The 18,429-nt window shown below is 41.0% G+C and overlaps 1 protein-coding gene across 7 annotated transcripts in view; it reads left to right on the top strand.

Moving 5' to 3' along the window:
* The window catches only part of SULF2 (sulfatase 2), a 118,262-nt gene that overhangs the window by 42,429 nt on the left and 57,404 nt on the right, over positions 1-18,429 (top strand). For 3 of the 7 annotated variants that reach the window (XM_032704551.1, XM_032704546.1, XM_032704545.1), the window contains one exon: positions 17,284-17,532. The exons of 1 other annotated variant lie outside the window; for it this stretch is intronic. In XM_032704551.1, the coding sequence (XP_032560442.1) occupies positions 17,358-17,532 (175 nt within the window). In that variant the 5' untranslated portion in view covers positions 17,284-17,357. Of the gene's footprint in view, positions 1-11,301; positions 11,362-11,392; positions 11,593-16,454; positions 16,577-17,283; positions 17,533-18,429 lie in introns of those variants that run through there. 3 more of the 7 variants (XM_032704550.1, XM_032704547.1, XM_032704549.1) reach the window with 3 other exon arrangements.

The raw sequence follows: 18,429 nt of genomic DNA, 5'->3' as shown, positions 1-18,429 counted from the left end.
CTGCAAATATTTAGGTGAGCAGGTCCCTGTGTTCAGTCAGACCTGGTGTGCAGAGCTGAGAATAAAATACTAATTGCAGCCTTACTGCTTGAGTTTTGTGATGTGTTGAAAGTACCTTCTGCTACGGTTTTTTACTTTCCAGGTGCTTCTTAGTTTGGAAATTAAGAGTTTGGACCTTTTTTTTTTCCCAAGAAATAGAGCAAGCAGCGTCAAAGGCTTGAAATTTGCTTAGTTTTGAAGTATAATGCAATGAGTGAGGATGAAATCTTGTATTCTAGGAATTAGGTCTGTAGTTCATTTAAGTTTTATATTCATGCATAATTCTAAAGAAATGTATTTTTCTAAAGGGCAAAGGTGCTCAGACACACAGTTTTTCCTATTAGACAATTCAGAAATCTCTGAGCTGGTGTCTCCTAAAAAGCTGTAATTTGAATTAAGGTCTAACTGGAACAATATGAGCTTACACACTGTGGGTTCTGTGTAGAATACTTCTTTTTCTTCATCTTTTTTTAAGGTGAAAGTTCATGGATTTAGCATACCCTGAGCATATAAATGTGCTGGAGAACAATGAAAGGTGAACAGAACTGAAGAATAAAAATAGAGGGGAAAAATGTGAAAATACTGGACTGAATATGGATAAAGGCTTGTCAGGGCATTCTGATAAGGCCTTTGCTTTGGCAGATAAAGATGAGAGAACATCAGGGAAGTAGAGCTGATATGAGCTTTGTGCTGGAGACAGTGCACCGGTTCTGGGTGTTCTGGAAATGGGTTACTTGTGTAGGAACCTGGAGCAAGTGTGTTGGAAAGATGACACAATTTGTCATGTCCCAGAGTACAGCAGGTCTGGTGGCCATCAGCTTTGCTGAACTTCAGTGACTCAGATTTTAGAACTTTTTTGCTTAAGTGTTGAAGCCATTCTGTTGCTGTTCTTACACCATTCAGGTCAGGATGATGTCTTAGCACCTTTCAGTGTGCTGTCACATAAGCAGTTGTCCTTTTAGCTTGGATTCTCTTATTCATCCTCTCTTTAGGTGGAGGGGTGGATGTGCAACACAGTTCTTGGTTTCAGTAGATTATTTATTTACTTATTTATTTAGGGATGTATTGGATGAGATTTTATTATAAAACAGAAGTTTGACATGCCCTTTGTTTTTAGTGGAGGTGAGGTGTGAATTTTTCTGACCAGGGAAAAGTTTTGTCAGGAAAAGTAGAGGAATCAGGAATTCTTCATCCTTGTTTCCATTGCTCTGCATGTGTGTCATTATTTATGTTGGTATGGATGTGAAATGAGGTGGATAGCATTACATGCAAATATCTTGCACCTTCTTAGCTGCTCAAAGCAGTGTTTAGGTACTGCTGCTTTCTAATGGATCATGCTGGGATTTTGAACAGGGAACCACCTTTTTCTTACTGTGGCCTCCCTTGAAAAAATGGGTAAGAGTTATCAGCCACAAGAATAGCAGGACTGACGAGGAGGGTTCTTAGCTAACTGGTAAATTAGCAGAACTGTGTAACTGCAAAGAATTGAGAGCCTCAGTCTGTACTGCCTCTGTTTCTTTTCATGCTTAAACTGGTTTGTTGGGGACCAGAGCTTTAGAATTACAAAATTCTGAAATCTTGCCTGATTATTTTTTCCTGTTTGCCTCTGAAACTTTTGATAAAGACACTGAATCTTACGTATAACTTTCTAACGTATAGCAGTGCTTCTTTAAAAACCAGAAGAACTAAGATGACACTATTCCATTCTTAAGTACGTTCTATGTAGTCTAAAACACCGTGTGTATATGTGATACTGTCTATTTTCCTGACCTCTTCCTTTCACAGAAAATCTTTAATGGCTAACTGGAGGGAGGAAGCCCAGGCTACCAACTACTTTCTCTACTCACTTCTCTACTCACTTATCTAGACCTAGCTGTCTGTTCTTCCTATTAATATTTTTTTTATTGACTCCCCTGTCTAGCAATATTTATTTCTTTTTTGGCCTGGTTTTTCTGAAACAGTAATTTAAAATGATTATAAACTCTCAGCTTGAAGGTGCTCACTAAGGCACCCACTCAAACTTCAGCCAAGTTCCCTAGAATTAGGTGTTTGATAATCTGCTTGATCTGTCTGGTAAGTTGTGATAAAACTGTTCCCATATGTACTACTACATCAGAAAAGGTAAAAAGAAGTATTACTAAAACTGTAAATATCAAAGGTGCTGGAGAGTATTTACAAGTTTTTGAGGATGCATCACTGTTAATTTATGGAGTTGTTAAAATTTAATAGTCTAAGTGCATGGGAACATTGTCCAGATTTTCAGAGAGCGTTTCTTTTCATTGAGATCAAGACAGTAGGACACCTGAGTATTACCTGTTTGTCATGTAGCTTCATATGTGCATTTAATATTGAATTGCAGCATTGTCTGAGTATTGGTATGTATGAAAGCATGTGAAAATGAAAGCTGCATATTATTCACATTTTAATTGCACTTGAAGAATTCACAATGGTGTATTTAATTTGTCTATTGTAGTTCAGTCTTTTAAACTTAGGAACTGCTGCAGAGCTATTCAAGTCACTCAGCATTTATTTTTAGAGCTGTAGGTCAGGGAGGGAACGTGTAATGCTCTATTCTGGTGGAGATGGTGGGATTATGCTTCATTGTAGCTCCCAACATCCGTCTCGTGTGCAGCTGATATTGTGCCCCCAGGAATAACCATCCTTCCTGTAACCCTTAGGCTACAATATTGTGTCAGACAGGGTGCAAAATGTTCCGAGGCCTAAATTACAGAAGGATTCATCCTCGTGTGTGTAGAATGAGCTGTTGGACTATTTTGAAATGCAGCATGCTTCAGGTTGTAAAAATTAAAGAGGTTGGTTATCCTAATCTTACATAATGGTGTTGCTAAGCATAACCTGCAATTTCCTGTGTGCTGCCTCAGGGCAGTGCAGTTGGGCCTTTTCTGTCAGGTTGTGTCTCTCATTTAAAAGTAGTGTGGGGAAAGGCATGGAAATAACATTGTTTATGTCCCAGGGCTGACACAGAAAAGGGGCCAAGTGGGGGCTGGTGCATATCTTAAGTCAGAAACACTTCGACAACGTAAGGTTTAAAAATCCATCTTCAGTTAATACTGCCTATAACTGTTCTGTAATCATTTGCCACATTATTTTGTTGCTCCTTTCCACTAAACTGATCCAAGGTACTAAAACTTCAGCTTCTAACTCACCACAGTTCATTACTGCTACAGTCACTGAGGCAGGTCTGATGAACTTTTCTCTGCATTCATTTTTGTCAGGCTTAACAGTGAGAGGATAAGGAGATCAGCACATTGCAAACTGAATGAAGAAAAATGTGCCAGTAACTTTTTGAGAAGGCTTGCTATGGAGTTACAGTTGTAAAAGGTCTATTGTGACACTGCCTGCTAAATTGTTCCAGTCTCTTTACCTTATATTTAGGTCTGATCAGCAAATACTCCCACTCCCCAGCTTTGTTTTAAAGCAAAAAAAAAAAAAAAAAGGCACTTGTAGATTGCATTTGTAATCATTAAGATTAGATCTGTGCATGACTGGATTTACTGGAAGTATAAACTAGATTTAGATCTGTCTTTCTGCCAGATTGAAAGAAGCTCATGATTTATTCTGGTGAACTATGGGAGGAGAAGGGATACCTGATGTAGCACAGAGCTTCTTGGGATGAAGTTACCCCAGCAACATTTTTGAACATGTCTGAACTAGCAGAATGGCTTAAAGTCAGCCTTTCTGTTATTGCTCGGATCCTTTCAGGCTATCCTAAAATTCAGTAGAATTTTATTTATTAATCATATTTTCAGCAGTATTCTCACACTCAATTTGTGATTTGTACCTCTAGGTTCATCAGCCATATGCCCACAATTAGGAATGTGTGGGGAAAAATTAGAACTTTCAGAAATTGTAGAGAAGGGAAAGGAGAGAAAAGACATACTGCTTGAAGAGAAAAGTTCTAGTCTAAGGAAGGAGTGTTTTCAGAAGTCAGAACAAGCCCTTGAGGTTTCTCTGGTGTTCAGATTTGATCAGAGAGTAAAAACTGATGAGCAGTGCTTTCTAACTTCAGATGCTGTTAGCAGCAGTGGAGTGTCTTAATGGTTTGAAGAGAGTGTACACGACACAAATATGTCAGCATCCTCAAGGCAGGCTGTAATTAGGTACAAACTGGTATAGCTATGCAAATTCTTTGAGTTATCACCTTGCCTATTATCAACTCTGCAACAGATAAATCTGCGTTGTGCTTGAATTTTAATCAACATTCTAGTCTCTCAAGATCTCTTACAGTTAAGCACTGATGAAGGGGACTCAGTTGAAATGTGATATTTTCTTCTGGATCTTGAGCACTTGGCTGCAATGCTGGACACCATAATTCCAAATGTCCTCCCTTCCCTCTTCTTCTCCCAGCTTTTTATTGCTGAGCATGATGCCATATGGTGTGGAATATCCCTCTGGTCAGTTGGGATCATCCATCCCACCTGTGTGTGTCCCATTTTTCCCCCTCCCCCAGTTTCTTTGTGCACCCCCAGCCCACTTGCTGTCGGGGCAGTGTGAGGAGCAGAAAAGGCCTCGGTGCTGAGTCAGCACTGTTCAGCAGCAGCTAAAACATCAGCATGTTGTCAACACTTGTTTTCATCACAAATCTAAAATATAGCACTGTATTGGCTACTGTGAAGAAAATTAACTCTATCCCAGCAAAACCAGTCCAGATCCTTAAGGGATCAGAGTAAATGGACTGCCTGTTGACTGTTGTAGCAAGATCCCGAATCACGGCTTTCCATCATAAATACATTGATATTTCCCTACTTGCCTTTTTCTCCCCACAAAATGGACAGGACTTGAATAAGTTATAAGTGATTATATCAGAATCCTAGATATTTACTAGGATTTACTAGTTTTGAAACTTCCTCTTATGACTGTTTTATGCCATGTTTCTTGAGCACTTGGCTGTTGTGCCATCGATATGGATGTGTCTGCCTGGGTTGTCAGATGGCCCAGAACACCAGATATGGAAAGAATAAACTGCTTTACTAAGCAGGACTGATTCTGTTTTAATTTTAGTGGTTGGTGTAGAGGTCTGTGTGTTGTATGGGAAGGTTTTCTGTCTCCTTGGACATTGTACCCCACCTGTGCTCTTGTCCTTTCCCCTCTCCCCCTTTCTCTGCCTCATCCTGGACCCCAGAAGTGTGTGTATTGCCCCGTGCAGTAAGAGCTGGAGCTGCAGCACAGGGTAGTTGTGATGCTCTGGTGCATGCACAGAAACTATGGGAAACAAAGCAAAGCAAATGATTACATACAGTGTAGCCTAAAAATTTAATCTGCAGAGCCCCAGAGATCCACGGGCTTCAAGCTGGAAACTGTTAGGCCAGTAAATGCAACAGTGTTGTGAAGCCCAGATATCTGCCTCTGCCCTTGGGACCTAGGAGGAAAAAATGGAATTGTCGATTTGTTATTAAAGAGCAGCTTCTCTAAAAGCATAATAATTTGTATTTTAAGAATGCACAAAGTATGGATTAAGTCTCTCTTTTACTCTCAGTACGTTACCTGTACTGAGAGTAATGAACCTACCATGACACTATCAAAACTGCATATCTACTTGCTGATATTTCTCTGTATTCTCCAGAGAAAATAACCTGCATATCCTAATGCACCAAATGACCTTTCACAAAGTACATCAAGAAATCCCCAAGATCCTTGCAGGTGATCAGTAAGAGAGATGCCAATGACTGGTAGGTGAACATTTCTCATAAAGTAACTGCTCTTATTTCTGATGAAACAATCCTGACCCTCAAGGGACATCCACAAAGCACCTTCAAAAGATGAGCTTTAATATTAAAATTCATGACTATGTTAAAGGGTAAAAATTATAGACTTGTTAGAGATACTGTGTTTATAGGTAGAGTAGTTATCTTCTCATTTCTCCTGTATTCCCACTCCGTAATAAGTCTGCTTTTTTCAGGAGATGAGTAGTTATGTTATTTTAACAGACCAAACTGTGTCTCCTCTTTCTTTGTTAGCAAGCCTTCCTGTATCAGAGACAGGAGCTACTTTTCTTGCAGATGGTTGATTAACACCATAGTTAAATTCAGAGCAGTTCAGCTTTGAAGGTGGCTGCTTCTGTTTCAGATCTGAAGAAGTGCTTGATATGCCTGAGGCTTTGTCTGTTCCTTCCCATATGAAGCAGCTGATCTAATAACAGGTATCACATCTCACCATGAGCATTGCTTCACTTGTGCTATTGAGGCAAGAAAACGAGAAAATTACTTTCTCTGTGTGTGAAATGCTGGCAATTGTGTAATTTGCTCTTTTTGTATTTCTTGAAATGGTATATTTGAAGCCCAGGTAAATATTCAGTCAGATTTAGATATGTATATTACTGTTTAAAGTATTTGAGGTAGAGGGGCAGATTTGCTAAACAGTAATGATTAGAAGAAATAACAAAAAGCAGAGTAAATAAACTCTTAGCTTTCCTAAGGGAGGGGAAGTACAGGTGCATCCCTTTGGACTCTGTGCCTACAACAGGAGAGGTCTTTGTGAATGAAAGTACTTCTGCTGTAGGTGCATCATGTTCACCTGAACCTAAAAACTGCAACCCAAACTTTTATATGGCAAAAAGGACATAACACAGACTGGACACCTGTGCTAATTTGTGAGCCATTTGGAGGCAGGACGTGAAGGTGACCTTGGGGGGTGCCAGGGCTGCTTTGCTGGAGGTGGTGTGGTCACACAGATCCATCCTCCCCCAACGTTAAATGCACAGGGGCCACAGAGCAGAGTGAATGCTGTGGTGTTTGGGTGAGCCCTGCTGCTCTACCCATCCTCTGTCAGTTGATTAGACATTGTTCTGCTTTAAAATCTTTTTGAAATCGGAGCATAGTTGTTTTTAGACCCAGACTATTTCATCATTACATACCTCACTATTTTCTTAGGAAATGTTATTTAGATAAGGGGAGTGGCTGTTGTCTTCTCCAAGAGATTTCTTAGTAAAAAAATAATAGTCTTTTACATTTTGCATCACATGCCAAGTTGTGCTGAGACTGCAGCTAATCATCATTTTAAACAAGGTGTTCATTGTCCTGTTGCTCCATATCCATACAACATTCAGGTATTGGAACAGGGGGCAGCCTGAGCACTGTGTTGAAAGCCTACAAAGGAAAATTAGATCAGGATGTACAAAAGAAAAATATGAGCTCTTTATAAATAGAGAAATCCCTTATTAAAATAAATTATTAAAGAATTGCTGGTTTACAAGCAGCTGTTTTAAGGATAATTTATAAATGGGGTAAAGGGTGGTTTTTTACTGTTCTTGTTTCTTTTTATGGGCTCAATGACCAACAATGGTTGAGTTAACATCCCCTGTGCTTAAGATACATCCTTGAGTCTTAATAATAATAGTAAGACTCAGAACACATGTATTAATTTTGTATGTGAACTTCAGGATCATTCTAATAGTGTTTGATAATTTTCTGTTTGGCATTCCAGGAAAGATTTTTTTTGAGCTTGTCCAAAAAAGGCAGTCACTTTTGTCAGTGCACAGAGGTGTTACTTTTGTTACTGTTACATCTTCTCCGTCTTCTCTGCTGCTTCAATATTTTGCTGAGTAACTTGCTTTCACTGTTATGAGTTCTGATCAAAATTAATTAGAAACTAGTATTGATTAATCTTAAGCTAGAATTATATTAAACCTGGTAAGCTTATGGTTGTAACCAAAATCATAGAGTATACTATACATTCACACAGAAGAGTACAATGCTTAGCATTCAGCTCAAGCGAGCAAGGGTGGGGGGTTTTTTTTCCTTTCTCCTTTGCTTTTCCCATCTGTGTTCCCCTTTTTAATATTTTTGTAGTTTTTCCCCATAATGTGACAGCACGTTTATAGAAAGTGCAACTTGACTTTAAGAGTCAAGCAATTACCCATAAAATCATATTGAGCTGGAGTCTGTTGTATAAAACATGTGCCATGTGAGGGATTGAGGAGTGTTCTGATTTGTTGCAGAACCAGTATTTACACAATTTATGCAGCTGAAATGCAGTTGTTTAAAGTAATAAAAAATTCAGCTCTATATTGCCATAATAATTTGACTCTGTGATCCTTGTGGGTCCCTTCCAACTCAACGTATTCTGTGATTCTGGCTCTGACCAGTGTAATGGTGGACTGATTACTGTAATACTTTACACTGAGGAAAAGCAAGGGAGATCAGGCTTCTGTTCTGTTGCTGGTTTTATATTTAGGTCTTTAAAGATGACTCAGAGAATGTATGTATGCATGCATTAAAAAATATGAAAGCAGAGAGGAGAAATGAATATGACCAATGGTGTGAGAAGTTTACATGGGATGAGCTCCTCTAAAGCCAAAGCTTAGCAAGTTGGAAGGAGGATTAGAAGGCATTGACTGAAGTATGGAGAAGTGTGAAAGCCAGCCCTTCTTTTCTATTGCACGTAACATGAGAACAATATTTGAGCTCTGAAAGCACAATGTATCTGGCAACAGTGAAAAAGACATGCTTCACCCAGCATGTTGCCTAGCTTCTATTTTTGGGGTGGGTTTTTTTTAATGACTTGTGGAACTCTCTCTGACTTGTCTCCTTGTTTCCCAGAACTTGCTTCTCTGTACCACTGACGTGCTGCCCTTCCCTCATGACAGTTCCCCATGAGTGCTTGTTACACCCCTGAGTTTTAGCTGTTGTCTCAAAACTGATGAAAGCTTAAGCTGTGGACCCCCAGTATCTGCCAACTGCATCAAAGTAGTTCTCCCTTCCATGCCTCTCCATAGTTTAGTTCATAGTCCTACATGCACTGTTCTATTTATTACTCTGTGCCACACTACTTCAGAGTGAAGTGGACACAGAAACTGCAGATTAAATTGTTGGAGGAATTTATGTGGCTGACAATGTAGATGGATGTGTGATGGAATTTAAAGAAATGACCACGTCTGTTTTCTCATAACTTTAATAGATATATCCTAGGATGTTTGCTTAGACAAATTAGTTAGATAATAAGCAACATTTGTTATTTGAGGTAAAATAAATTCAAGATGTTCAGTGGTATGCTGTGAGAGAGATATGAAATTTATTTGGTGAAAAAGGTCTGGTGGTGTGGCAGCAAAAGGGAATGATCTTGCTTTTTCATTTTGTCTTTGAACTCCCTATCAGTTGTGATGATCCGTAGACACCAATGGAATCCTTTACCAGGTAGTGAATGAAATGAGTTTGTTCTGTTTAAAAAGTAGATACCTAAAAAATTTCTTCCCCACTGCATAAGGAAGCTATCAGACCTTCTTGTTTTACCAGTAATTTCACATGATTTTATTGCCCTAGACTTCAAATAAACCCCCAAATATCCCTCAAACTAGCTGAAATCAGTAAACTGCTTTAACTTTGAAATCAGTAACTGCTTTAACTTACATTCACTGAGTATGCAAATAGTTGTTACACATCCTGTTTTGTAACGGTGCCAGAACAAGTTCTTTCGAAATGCATGAGATGTAAACCCCATTCTCTAGAAGAGGAAGTACCTTTCACTTTGCAGGGTTGTCTCAGACCAGGGGGTATATTGTCCTCTTAATGCACTTACATAACTCCCATTAACAGTAATGGCAATTACATGCACTCCCTGTGAGGTGAACAGACCCTTTTGTTGAAATGAGCGATCCACTGCGACAGATTTTCCACTGATGTTAAGTTAAATTTAGATTGCTATACCAATGTCACTAATACTAGTTTTATAATCTGTTGTTGCTTGTAGTTTATAATAATGAAAACTCACAATGGAGCTTTATGTTAGGTCATGTGTTTCTTGTAATGGAAAATCCCATTTACTGTGCTCCAGAAATACAGGGACCTTGTCAGTCGTCTTCTCTGCTAGAAAATGCAGACCACTGTATGGCTTTGTGTTTTCTTTGGCTTGGTAGTTGCTGTTTGCAGTCCCTGTAGAGGTAGTTTGTAGAGGTGATGTGTTGCAGGTGGCAAACTGTTGGCTCGTGATTAAGACACAGGAATGCTGGGTTCCTCGTCCTGTTCCTGGCCCGAGAGGCTGTTTGGCTCAGGGTGACTCAGCTGCCTTATCTGACACTAATTCATGTCTCAGATGTGCAGAGTCAGAGCATCGTAGCTCACAGGTGTGTTGTAAAATTAATTGTCTGTAAATTGGTTCATTGTGAGTCGAAAGTTGTTAGCAAAAGGTCAAATGTTATCTCGGAAAGCAATAAAAGGATTTTATCAGAATGTTAGCAAGATGTAGCTCCTGTTTTATGCACAGCTCGTGGACCTGTGATTAGCGAAACTCCCTGTTAGGGAGTGGCTTATTTATCCCAATACAGTTGTGCTGTTGCAGCCCCTAGTGTGGACACGGTTGTACTGACACGCAGTGTTTCACTCGTATTGCTCGTTCCTGCCCACTTGGTACCTCAGCTTGGAAGAATTGTGCCATTTCATTTTTTGCTCATTTAGGGTCTGTCTGTGTGTAGCCGAGAATAGAGCCAGCAGTAAAAAATTGTTCCAGACTATTAGCCTTCTCCAGCAGAGTCCGGATGGAGTCATTGGAGGCAGTGCTTGTGTTAAAGCAAAAATCCAAATAAATCATAGATGGAACAGAATATTAAATACAGTAAGAAGAGTCAGGAAGTTCTGAGGTAACCTGTGCTGCATGGGGCACTGTCAGCGTGGGAATACTGCCAGAAAGTGTTTGTTTCTTATGGTTTTCTTAACAAGTTAATGTACTAGTATATCCTAAAGATACATACTTAAGAGGTCTTTAAAGAATACACTGAAGATATTACCTATTTAGTTAGTTACTCAGACAAGTTCCAAAAGTAAAATGTAACTGTAGTGTAGACAGCACCTGCAGCCCCTATCTCTAAGAGCTTTGGCTTTTCTTAGTTACTAATGAATATCGGGCCTTTAATTTCAGCTGCACAGGTGCAGCGGGGTCTGTGTTACCGACACCTGAGGAAGTGATCGGGCTCTCCCTCGCAGGGTCTCGGTGCAGGGCTCCGGGCAGACACAGCCCCTCAGCCCCTTCGGGGTCTGTCACGTCCCCCCCTCGGCCCAGCAGCGCTGCGGGGAGGGCAGCGCTCGGCAAACGATGGGAGACACGAAGAGCTGAGAAGACGAGGGGCAGTTCCCCGTCCCCACCCGTCCGTGGACTGTCCCCTTCGCTGGTGAAGGCTCTGTGCCTCCGGCGGGAGCTCGGCGTCGGCCCCTTCCCCTCGGAGGGGGCTGGCTCTGGGCCCCCCCGGCTGCCGGGCTGCGCCTTTGCCGCGGTGCCGCCGCTGGACTTTGAACGAGCCGGGGGCTGGTGGAACAGGTTTCCTCCCTGCGCGCCGCCGGGCATTGCGTCAATCCCGGGAGGAGGATCCTCGAGGTAAATGAACTTTTTAAACGGGAAAAGGAGAAAGAAGGGAGAGGAGGAGGAGGAGGAAGAAGAAGCGGGGGCCGCACCCGCCCGAGCGCTTCCTCTGAACGCTCCTCTTCGGGGAGCGGCTGCGGGCGCTGCCCGGCAGCGGGGCCGGAGGATGCGCTTGCCCGGGCTCGGCGGGCGGGTGCGGGGAGCGGCGGGGGCCGGGGCCCGGCACGGCTGAGCGCCGGCTCCGCGGTGAGTGCGGGGCGCTGCGGGGCAGGGCTGGAGCCCCCGCCCGCCGCACGGGCTGGGCACGGCCGGGCTGCCAGCGCGGGGAGCCCGGGGCACACGGGCTGAGCAGGGAGCTCCGTGCGGACCGCGGGGCGGGCGGAGGCTGGAGGCGATGCCGGGAGCTGCCCTGGAGCCTCCCCGCCCCGCTGCGGCCCTGCCGGCCCCGGTGCCGCCGGTGGCTGTGAACGGGGGCAGGGCGGAGGAGGGGACCCGGCCCCGGCCGTGCGGGCAGAGGGAGCCGCGCTGGGCCGGGGCTGTGCGGGGAGCGGTCCCCAGAGACCCGCTGGTGCCGGAGCGCTCGGCCCGCGGTTGGCACATCACCGGACGGGGCCGTGTCTGAACGCCTGCGTGTGTTTGCATCTCTGTGAACGCAGTGAGACTTTCTTTTTTCCTGCAAAAAACCCCGATCTCTTTACTCGCTAGAATGTATTTGTGTAATGGTAGCTGTTTTTACCTGCTTGTTCTGTCCTAAAACACTCGCGTTCATTCCCCTGTGGTATCTTCAGAAGTGAGAGTCTGTGGTTATTACTGTACTTAATACAAGTTAATATAATTATCTTTAAAGTCAAGGACAGTATCTCTATTACATATAATTACATGACGATAATAAGTGAAATAGCAAAATAATTCTTCGTTTCTTTGAAGTTGTTACTGGTTATTGCATGTGGTGCAGAACAGCGTGTTTATTATTGTGGATTTAGGGGATCCAAATAGCAATTTAACCTTTCAAAGGACTAATTAATTCTCTGTGTGTCACTGGGAAGCTCTAACAGTAACATGCAAGCAGTGAACAGAAAGAATAGCATGGATTCATGCAAAGTGTATTGGGCTGCTTAAAACGCTTTTTAAAATATCAAGTCCTAGGGAAAATTATAACTAATTTATAATTCTGTTTTATTTAAAATAAAGTTACAAAATAGGAATGAGATTTTGTAATGCGAGTAAGCTTCTCTGTGATAAATATTTAGTTTTGGTATAGAGTTCACCAGCATAAGGCAAGCGAAACAGAAGAATGTGTCTGAATAGTAATTCAGTGCACCAGTAAGTCTGGAAGCTCTGTTCCTGACTTTTAAAAAAATTGTAGATACTTGCCAATAAAAATGCTTTATCCATAGTTTTTGTAGGTAAATTGGCACAACTGCAGTTTTCAAGAGTCACATTTAGCACTGGGAATTTGATTTTTGTACTTTCTCTTAAATTTTTGACTACCCGGGGGGAAAAAAATCCAGAAAGTAGAAAACTATAAGCAAACACAGCATGTTGTTAGATTACAGCAGTAGTGTTGATACCAGCCTTTTCCATGAGAACCTTGTTTGATTGCAAACAAGGTTCTTCCCAATCCACATATAAAAATGTGTTTGTCTCTTACAAACGCAACGTGATGTTTTGAAACGATGGTTGACAGCTTCAGTGCAAGAGGAATGAGCATCATAACCGGAGCTGGATGCATGGGAGTGACCGAGGAGTTAAAAGAACAGCAGCACAGCTGAATCCATTTAACTGGCAGAGTGGTTTTAATTGGGTTGGTTGCTAGGGAATGGCTCCAGCACCGTGTATTCCAATGAATTGAAACCTTGGACAAATGACACACCTAGGTCTGCTTAAATAATACACCTGGCATTGGCTCCAGCCACACTGAGAGCAGGTCTGTGCTGCTTCTTAAGGCCACTTGGCCCCTACTGTGCCCTTCCAGTGTGTGGCTCACAGGCACTTACCCTGCTCTGTGGTGGCTGCTGGGCAAGTTGAACTTGTCATGCCAATTGTGTGTGTAATGGTTTGCAGCATGCTTATTTAAAAAAACCCCAAACCGCTTAATGTAAGCGTAACTAGAAGCAGCTTCCTAGAAGTAGACTCAGAGCAGGATTAACTTAAGGTACAGAATGAATTAGTTATGTGATTGTACCTTTTCTGTTTATGGGAAGAGTCAGATGCTGCTGTGGGTTATGTTGTAGTAACTGGATTCCCTGATTTCAGTGAAGTTGCACTACTGGGCTTATGCAAGGGACAGTTGTGCTGGGACTTGAATTAGTGAAGTTGGGAGCACCAATCTGTGCAAGCCACTGTCAGTTACTAATTTTGCACACACAGTGCCTGTTACATCTGTGCCAAGCAATACTAATCAATACCATGTTAAAAATACCATCTGGGGTGGAACTGTCATCAGTCGTCCCTGTGCATTCTGCCTGTGCTGCTGTAGAACTGACATTAGTTACTGAGGGCAGTGTTATAAATAAGCCTTTCCTTGGTGTAAATGCTACTTGGGAACAGCCCTCAGCTAAGTTCTTTTATAAATAGAGTAAATGTACTGAAGTCTGGCTTTATCTCTTCAACATTTGTAATGTGACTTAGTGTCACATTAGAATTGATAAGAGGACCAGACTTTCTCTAAAGCAGCCTGCTAGGAGGTTTCATAGGCTTAATAAAGCAAGATGCCACAGCTGAAGAACATTTCATAAATTTCTGATAGCACTTTCCTAAATATAAACCAGGAGTGACCAGACTTGTCAAGTTCATATGTGTAATCTAGGAAAAAAAATAAGAGGCATAGCTAATTCTCATGAGAGGCACTACAGATTAAGCATCTTTAATACTGGAGGATGGCCTGCAGAGGCACAGAAAGCAGTGGACCATCTGTACCACTCAGATCAAAATGCATCGTTGGAGAGGTGCTATATTAAAAGTGAAGGCAGATTGGGGCACTGCTGTGGAGCTCTTCTGGCTTTATCTGTGAGTAGCGGATTAAACTTGTTGACAGAAATGGGAAAAGAACTGTTAATAGAAACTTTGTCATATTTCTTCCCTGAAGTTCACCAAAGACCAGGGGTTAAAAAAACCAATCTGTATTTGACCACTGGCAATCCATGAGAGAGACTCTTCTGTTGCTATTCTGAGAGCTGTCTAAAAGCTGCCTTTTAGATTGTACTGCATATATGCTGTTAGTTGTGACATGTCTGTCTTTTATGAAAACATACTCTAAGAAATAGGTTATTTTCTAAAATTACTTTAATTTTCTTACCTAGTTACTGGTATGAGTTTTGCACATAATTACATACTTTGAATTGGTTCCCAGCAGTACTTACTCTGATAATAATAGGAACATAACACATCAGAATAGCTGAAAAATATTCATCAAGGTGGTGGGAGGGAGGGGGCAAGAAAAAGATAACAGGTTTGGGGGAAGATGCCTGTTGTGCTTGACATGAAAATTCTCTCTTCCACTTGCAGTAACCTCTCAGAGATAACTAATTAACTATAAATATACAAGTGTGGATGAAATAGCTGTGGAATAGCAGTTTGTGTACATCCCCAAATGTGTTAAGTATTTTATAGAGAGCCGAGCAGCTCTCTGAGATGGGACAGCTTCTGTTTTTAGTTACAATGGAGTGAGTGAGTGAGGGGCAATAAACTGTGAGGAAAAGATAGGCTGAGGGGGTCATGAGGTTACTTCGTGCATTGGGTTAAAAGAAGTGAGAAAAATGCAAGAAGATGGTTAAATGCACAGTGCTGTAGTGAAGGTGGTTCTGAGCAGGTATAACAAAAACGGGCAGCAAATGCTGTTATTTTGAGAAGCTGTTGGCTAGTAATAGACAGATAAAACCCCACCTTAACTTTTAGACCTTCAGAAAAATGTGTGTGATGAAAACATCTCTATTGTCAGTTTAATTTTTTTTAACCAAAGTGTATTTGTAGTAATTTCTGGAGAGCAGAAGCCATTTCTCTACCTCCTCCCCTAAAAAGCTCATATATCCATATCCAGGAATATGTGCCTGCTAAACAAGCTTGCTTTCTGTCCTCTCCTTTTGAAACAGGTCCAAGTTTCTCTCTCAAACTGCTTTTGACTGCTCTGGACAGTAGCAACACATTGACACGATTCTTCCCAGTTGTAGTGCTGCAGATGGAATTCCGAGTGCCAGGAGTGAGAATTGATTGGACTTGTCAGTGTTTCTGCTGCAATAGCCTGGCAAATCTCTGGGCAGCAGCGGAAATACTAAAGCTGTAGCTGTAAACTCTGAAAGTTCTTTCTCTACCTGTTGGAACAAGAGCTGGGATATTCAAAATCAATTTTTAGTTTCTATGAAAAAAGTTAATTTCACCTCCCTGTGAAACTCACTGGACAGACTACTAAGGAAGGAAGATTGTTCATTTCTTCAAAAAACCCACTGGTGTACAGTTTTGGAAAGCAGCCTTGATAAATATTCCATCACAATATAGCTACATATCTGTTGACTTATATGAAAATTGAATATGCATTTCTTATATAAACACAGAAACTTCTTCAGAACAGTGGTTTTGCTGTTCCATGAGAACTTTCTTAATCAGAGTTTATCTCAAAGAACAGTCGTTGATGGAGATGAAGTAATAATGTGGCTATGAAATAATCTGCTGGAGTAAAAACTGTTTTCCCACGTGGCTCTAGGGACAAAAGAGCCAACATTTTTCTTTGGCTGAAACACATTGTGCTAGGCTCTTTCGACTCAGGCATTTCTGGTCTTTACAAAAAGCAAATTATCTTTCTTGTGTCAATTTTAATTGATTTTTCCCTTCTCTTACAAGAGATCATTGGCACCAGTCCAGGAAAAGCCAAGGAGCAAGTAGGGAATTCATCAAAAACTGAATCCTTGATTGCTGGATGTGATGAAATAATTAGTACTTGATACTTTCAGTACATTTTCATACTGTTATTTTGACTTCTGAAAGCAAGAGAAAATCCCTTTATACCAAGAGATCACTAAGCAAAACTGTGATTTCAAAAATTCTTCAGCATGCTTATTCATTTCTTGTAATCTCCTTGTAGGAATTGCTAAGAATTTTTTATTGGCTTGTTAACAGGAGCAGTACCAGTTAGATGTGCTCTGCTTTGCAATCAAGTCAATTTTGGGGCATTGTATTTATCACGAAGAGAAGTCACAGGCAATGCAAATCACTTTGGTGCATCCATTCCCAAATAGTAATGGGCTTTCAAATGTGTTCATTAATAATAATGGTATTAAAAATATATATATAATCTTGGAAACCAACAGAAATGCTGAAGGGATATTATTGCAGTAACATCAAAGCTGTAGTAGACTTCAAACAGCATCACACCATAGCTCCAAGATCTGGGCAGCTCTGCTCTCTAATGAAATGTGTAAGATAAATCAGTGTATAGCAAGTTTTCTATCTGAGGATTCTCTGATTTTGCAAGTGTGTTGTTTGTTAACTCAGTAAATTTTACCACAGTCCTATTTAAAAAATATTGATAGATACAGGTTTTTTTTTTCTCTTCAACTTTTGATGCAGTAAACAAAAATGTCATTTGAAACCATCCCTTAAGGAAGAAGGTTGCTCTTTATATGTATCAAAGCAAAAAAGAGTTTGGTACCCTGTGAAAACTTGCTGCCAGATCTGAGCTTAGAGTGAAACTTTGTTGCCTGCACTGGTAACAGCTTATGAACTGATTTTTTCCAAGTTTCTGCTTCTAGCTGGCACTAGAAAACATTTGTTTGCTTTGTTGTTGTTTGTGGGTTTGGTTTTGTTTGTTTTTTTTTTTTCCTTTGGAGTTAGATTATTTCAAGTATGCTGCTTTTTGCTTCTTTGGAGAGAACCTCGCTGTTCCTTTGGGGGGAGCAGAGGGGTCAAAGTATAGATAAAAACTTGTTTCCCTCTCCCTTATAGGAGACCTGCAAACGAAAAAGAAATAGAAGCCATTAAACCCACCTTGTTCAGAGAGAACATTAACTCAGCACAACATGGCCCAGCATAGTGTTGTCCTTGGATTATTCATGATGACTGTTTTATCACTGTTGGATGGAAGTTCAGCTTTCCTGTTAAATCAGCGTCTGAAGGGAAGATTTCAAAGAGACCGTAGAAACATCCGCCCAAACATCATCCTTGTTCTTACTGATGATCAGGATGTAGAACTTGGTAAGAGCCCAGTGTTAAGAAAATTTCAGCTAACAGGTGTGGCACTGCTTTTCCTTGGAGCTGGATTCTCGTGGTCAAAATGAGAAATTTTTTTTTTTTTCCAGTTTGAAAAACGGTAGGAAGCACAAGTTGAAACGTGCCTTTGTGTAGAACCTGCTTTTTGTCTGGATGCGACTCAAGGGCAGCAAAAGTCAGTCTTGAAATGCTAAACTTCATGTTTTTTGGAAATACAAGGTTTCTGCCTATCTGTCTTCATCTAAACCCCTAAACTCTGCTGCTGGCAATGGCAAGTATAGTCTGGGAAGCTGCATGCCAAGGCAGTAGGTTTAAATTCATAACTGATTATTATATCATGTAATGACTCAGGGGTTTTTGTGTAATTGCAGACATTCATTACATATACAATCTTTATTTACTTAAATGCCACGTAACACAGTCATACTATTCTTCTTGTTGACCATTTAGATGTGTAGTTAATTACTGACCAAAGTGTCAAAGAATGAAAAGGTTCTACTGTGTTATTCAACACTATATTAATTGTTGAAGAAAGGAGATGAAGATTAAACACATGCTTTGCTTAATGATTTGGAATAATGAATTAACTGACAGAGTTTGGGTTTTGTTCTGTTACCTGAACAAGCTTGTACTTACCAAATGTTGTCTGTAGTTATGAGAAGTGATTAACACAAACCAGTTTACGTTAATGGTTTTGCATTAGAATTATACCTTTAAGTGTGTACAAAGCCTGGATCATCTGGAAAATGAGAACTTGTGTGTGTGTGTGGTCTGGTGGGGGTTTTTTGACACCAAATTTTACTGCATCAGATTTCTGGTTTGGGTAGGAAAAATTGGAAAACGGACCTCACAGAGGAAACAGAACATAAAATTAATCAACTT

This window comes from Chiroxiphia lanceolata, chromosome 17 (assembly GCF_009829145.1).
Source record: "Chiroxiphia lanceolata isolate bChiLan1 chromosome 17, bChiLan1.pri, whole genome shotgun sequence".
Taxonomy (NCBI): Eukaryota; Metazoa; Chordata; class Aves; order Passeriformes; family Pipridae; genus Chiroxiphia; species Chiroxiphia lanceolata.
This window is presented reverse-complemented; position numbering and strand designations above follow the sequence as displayed.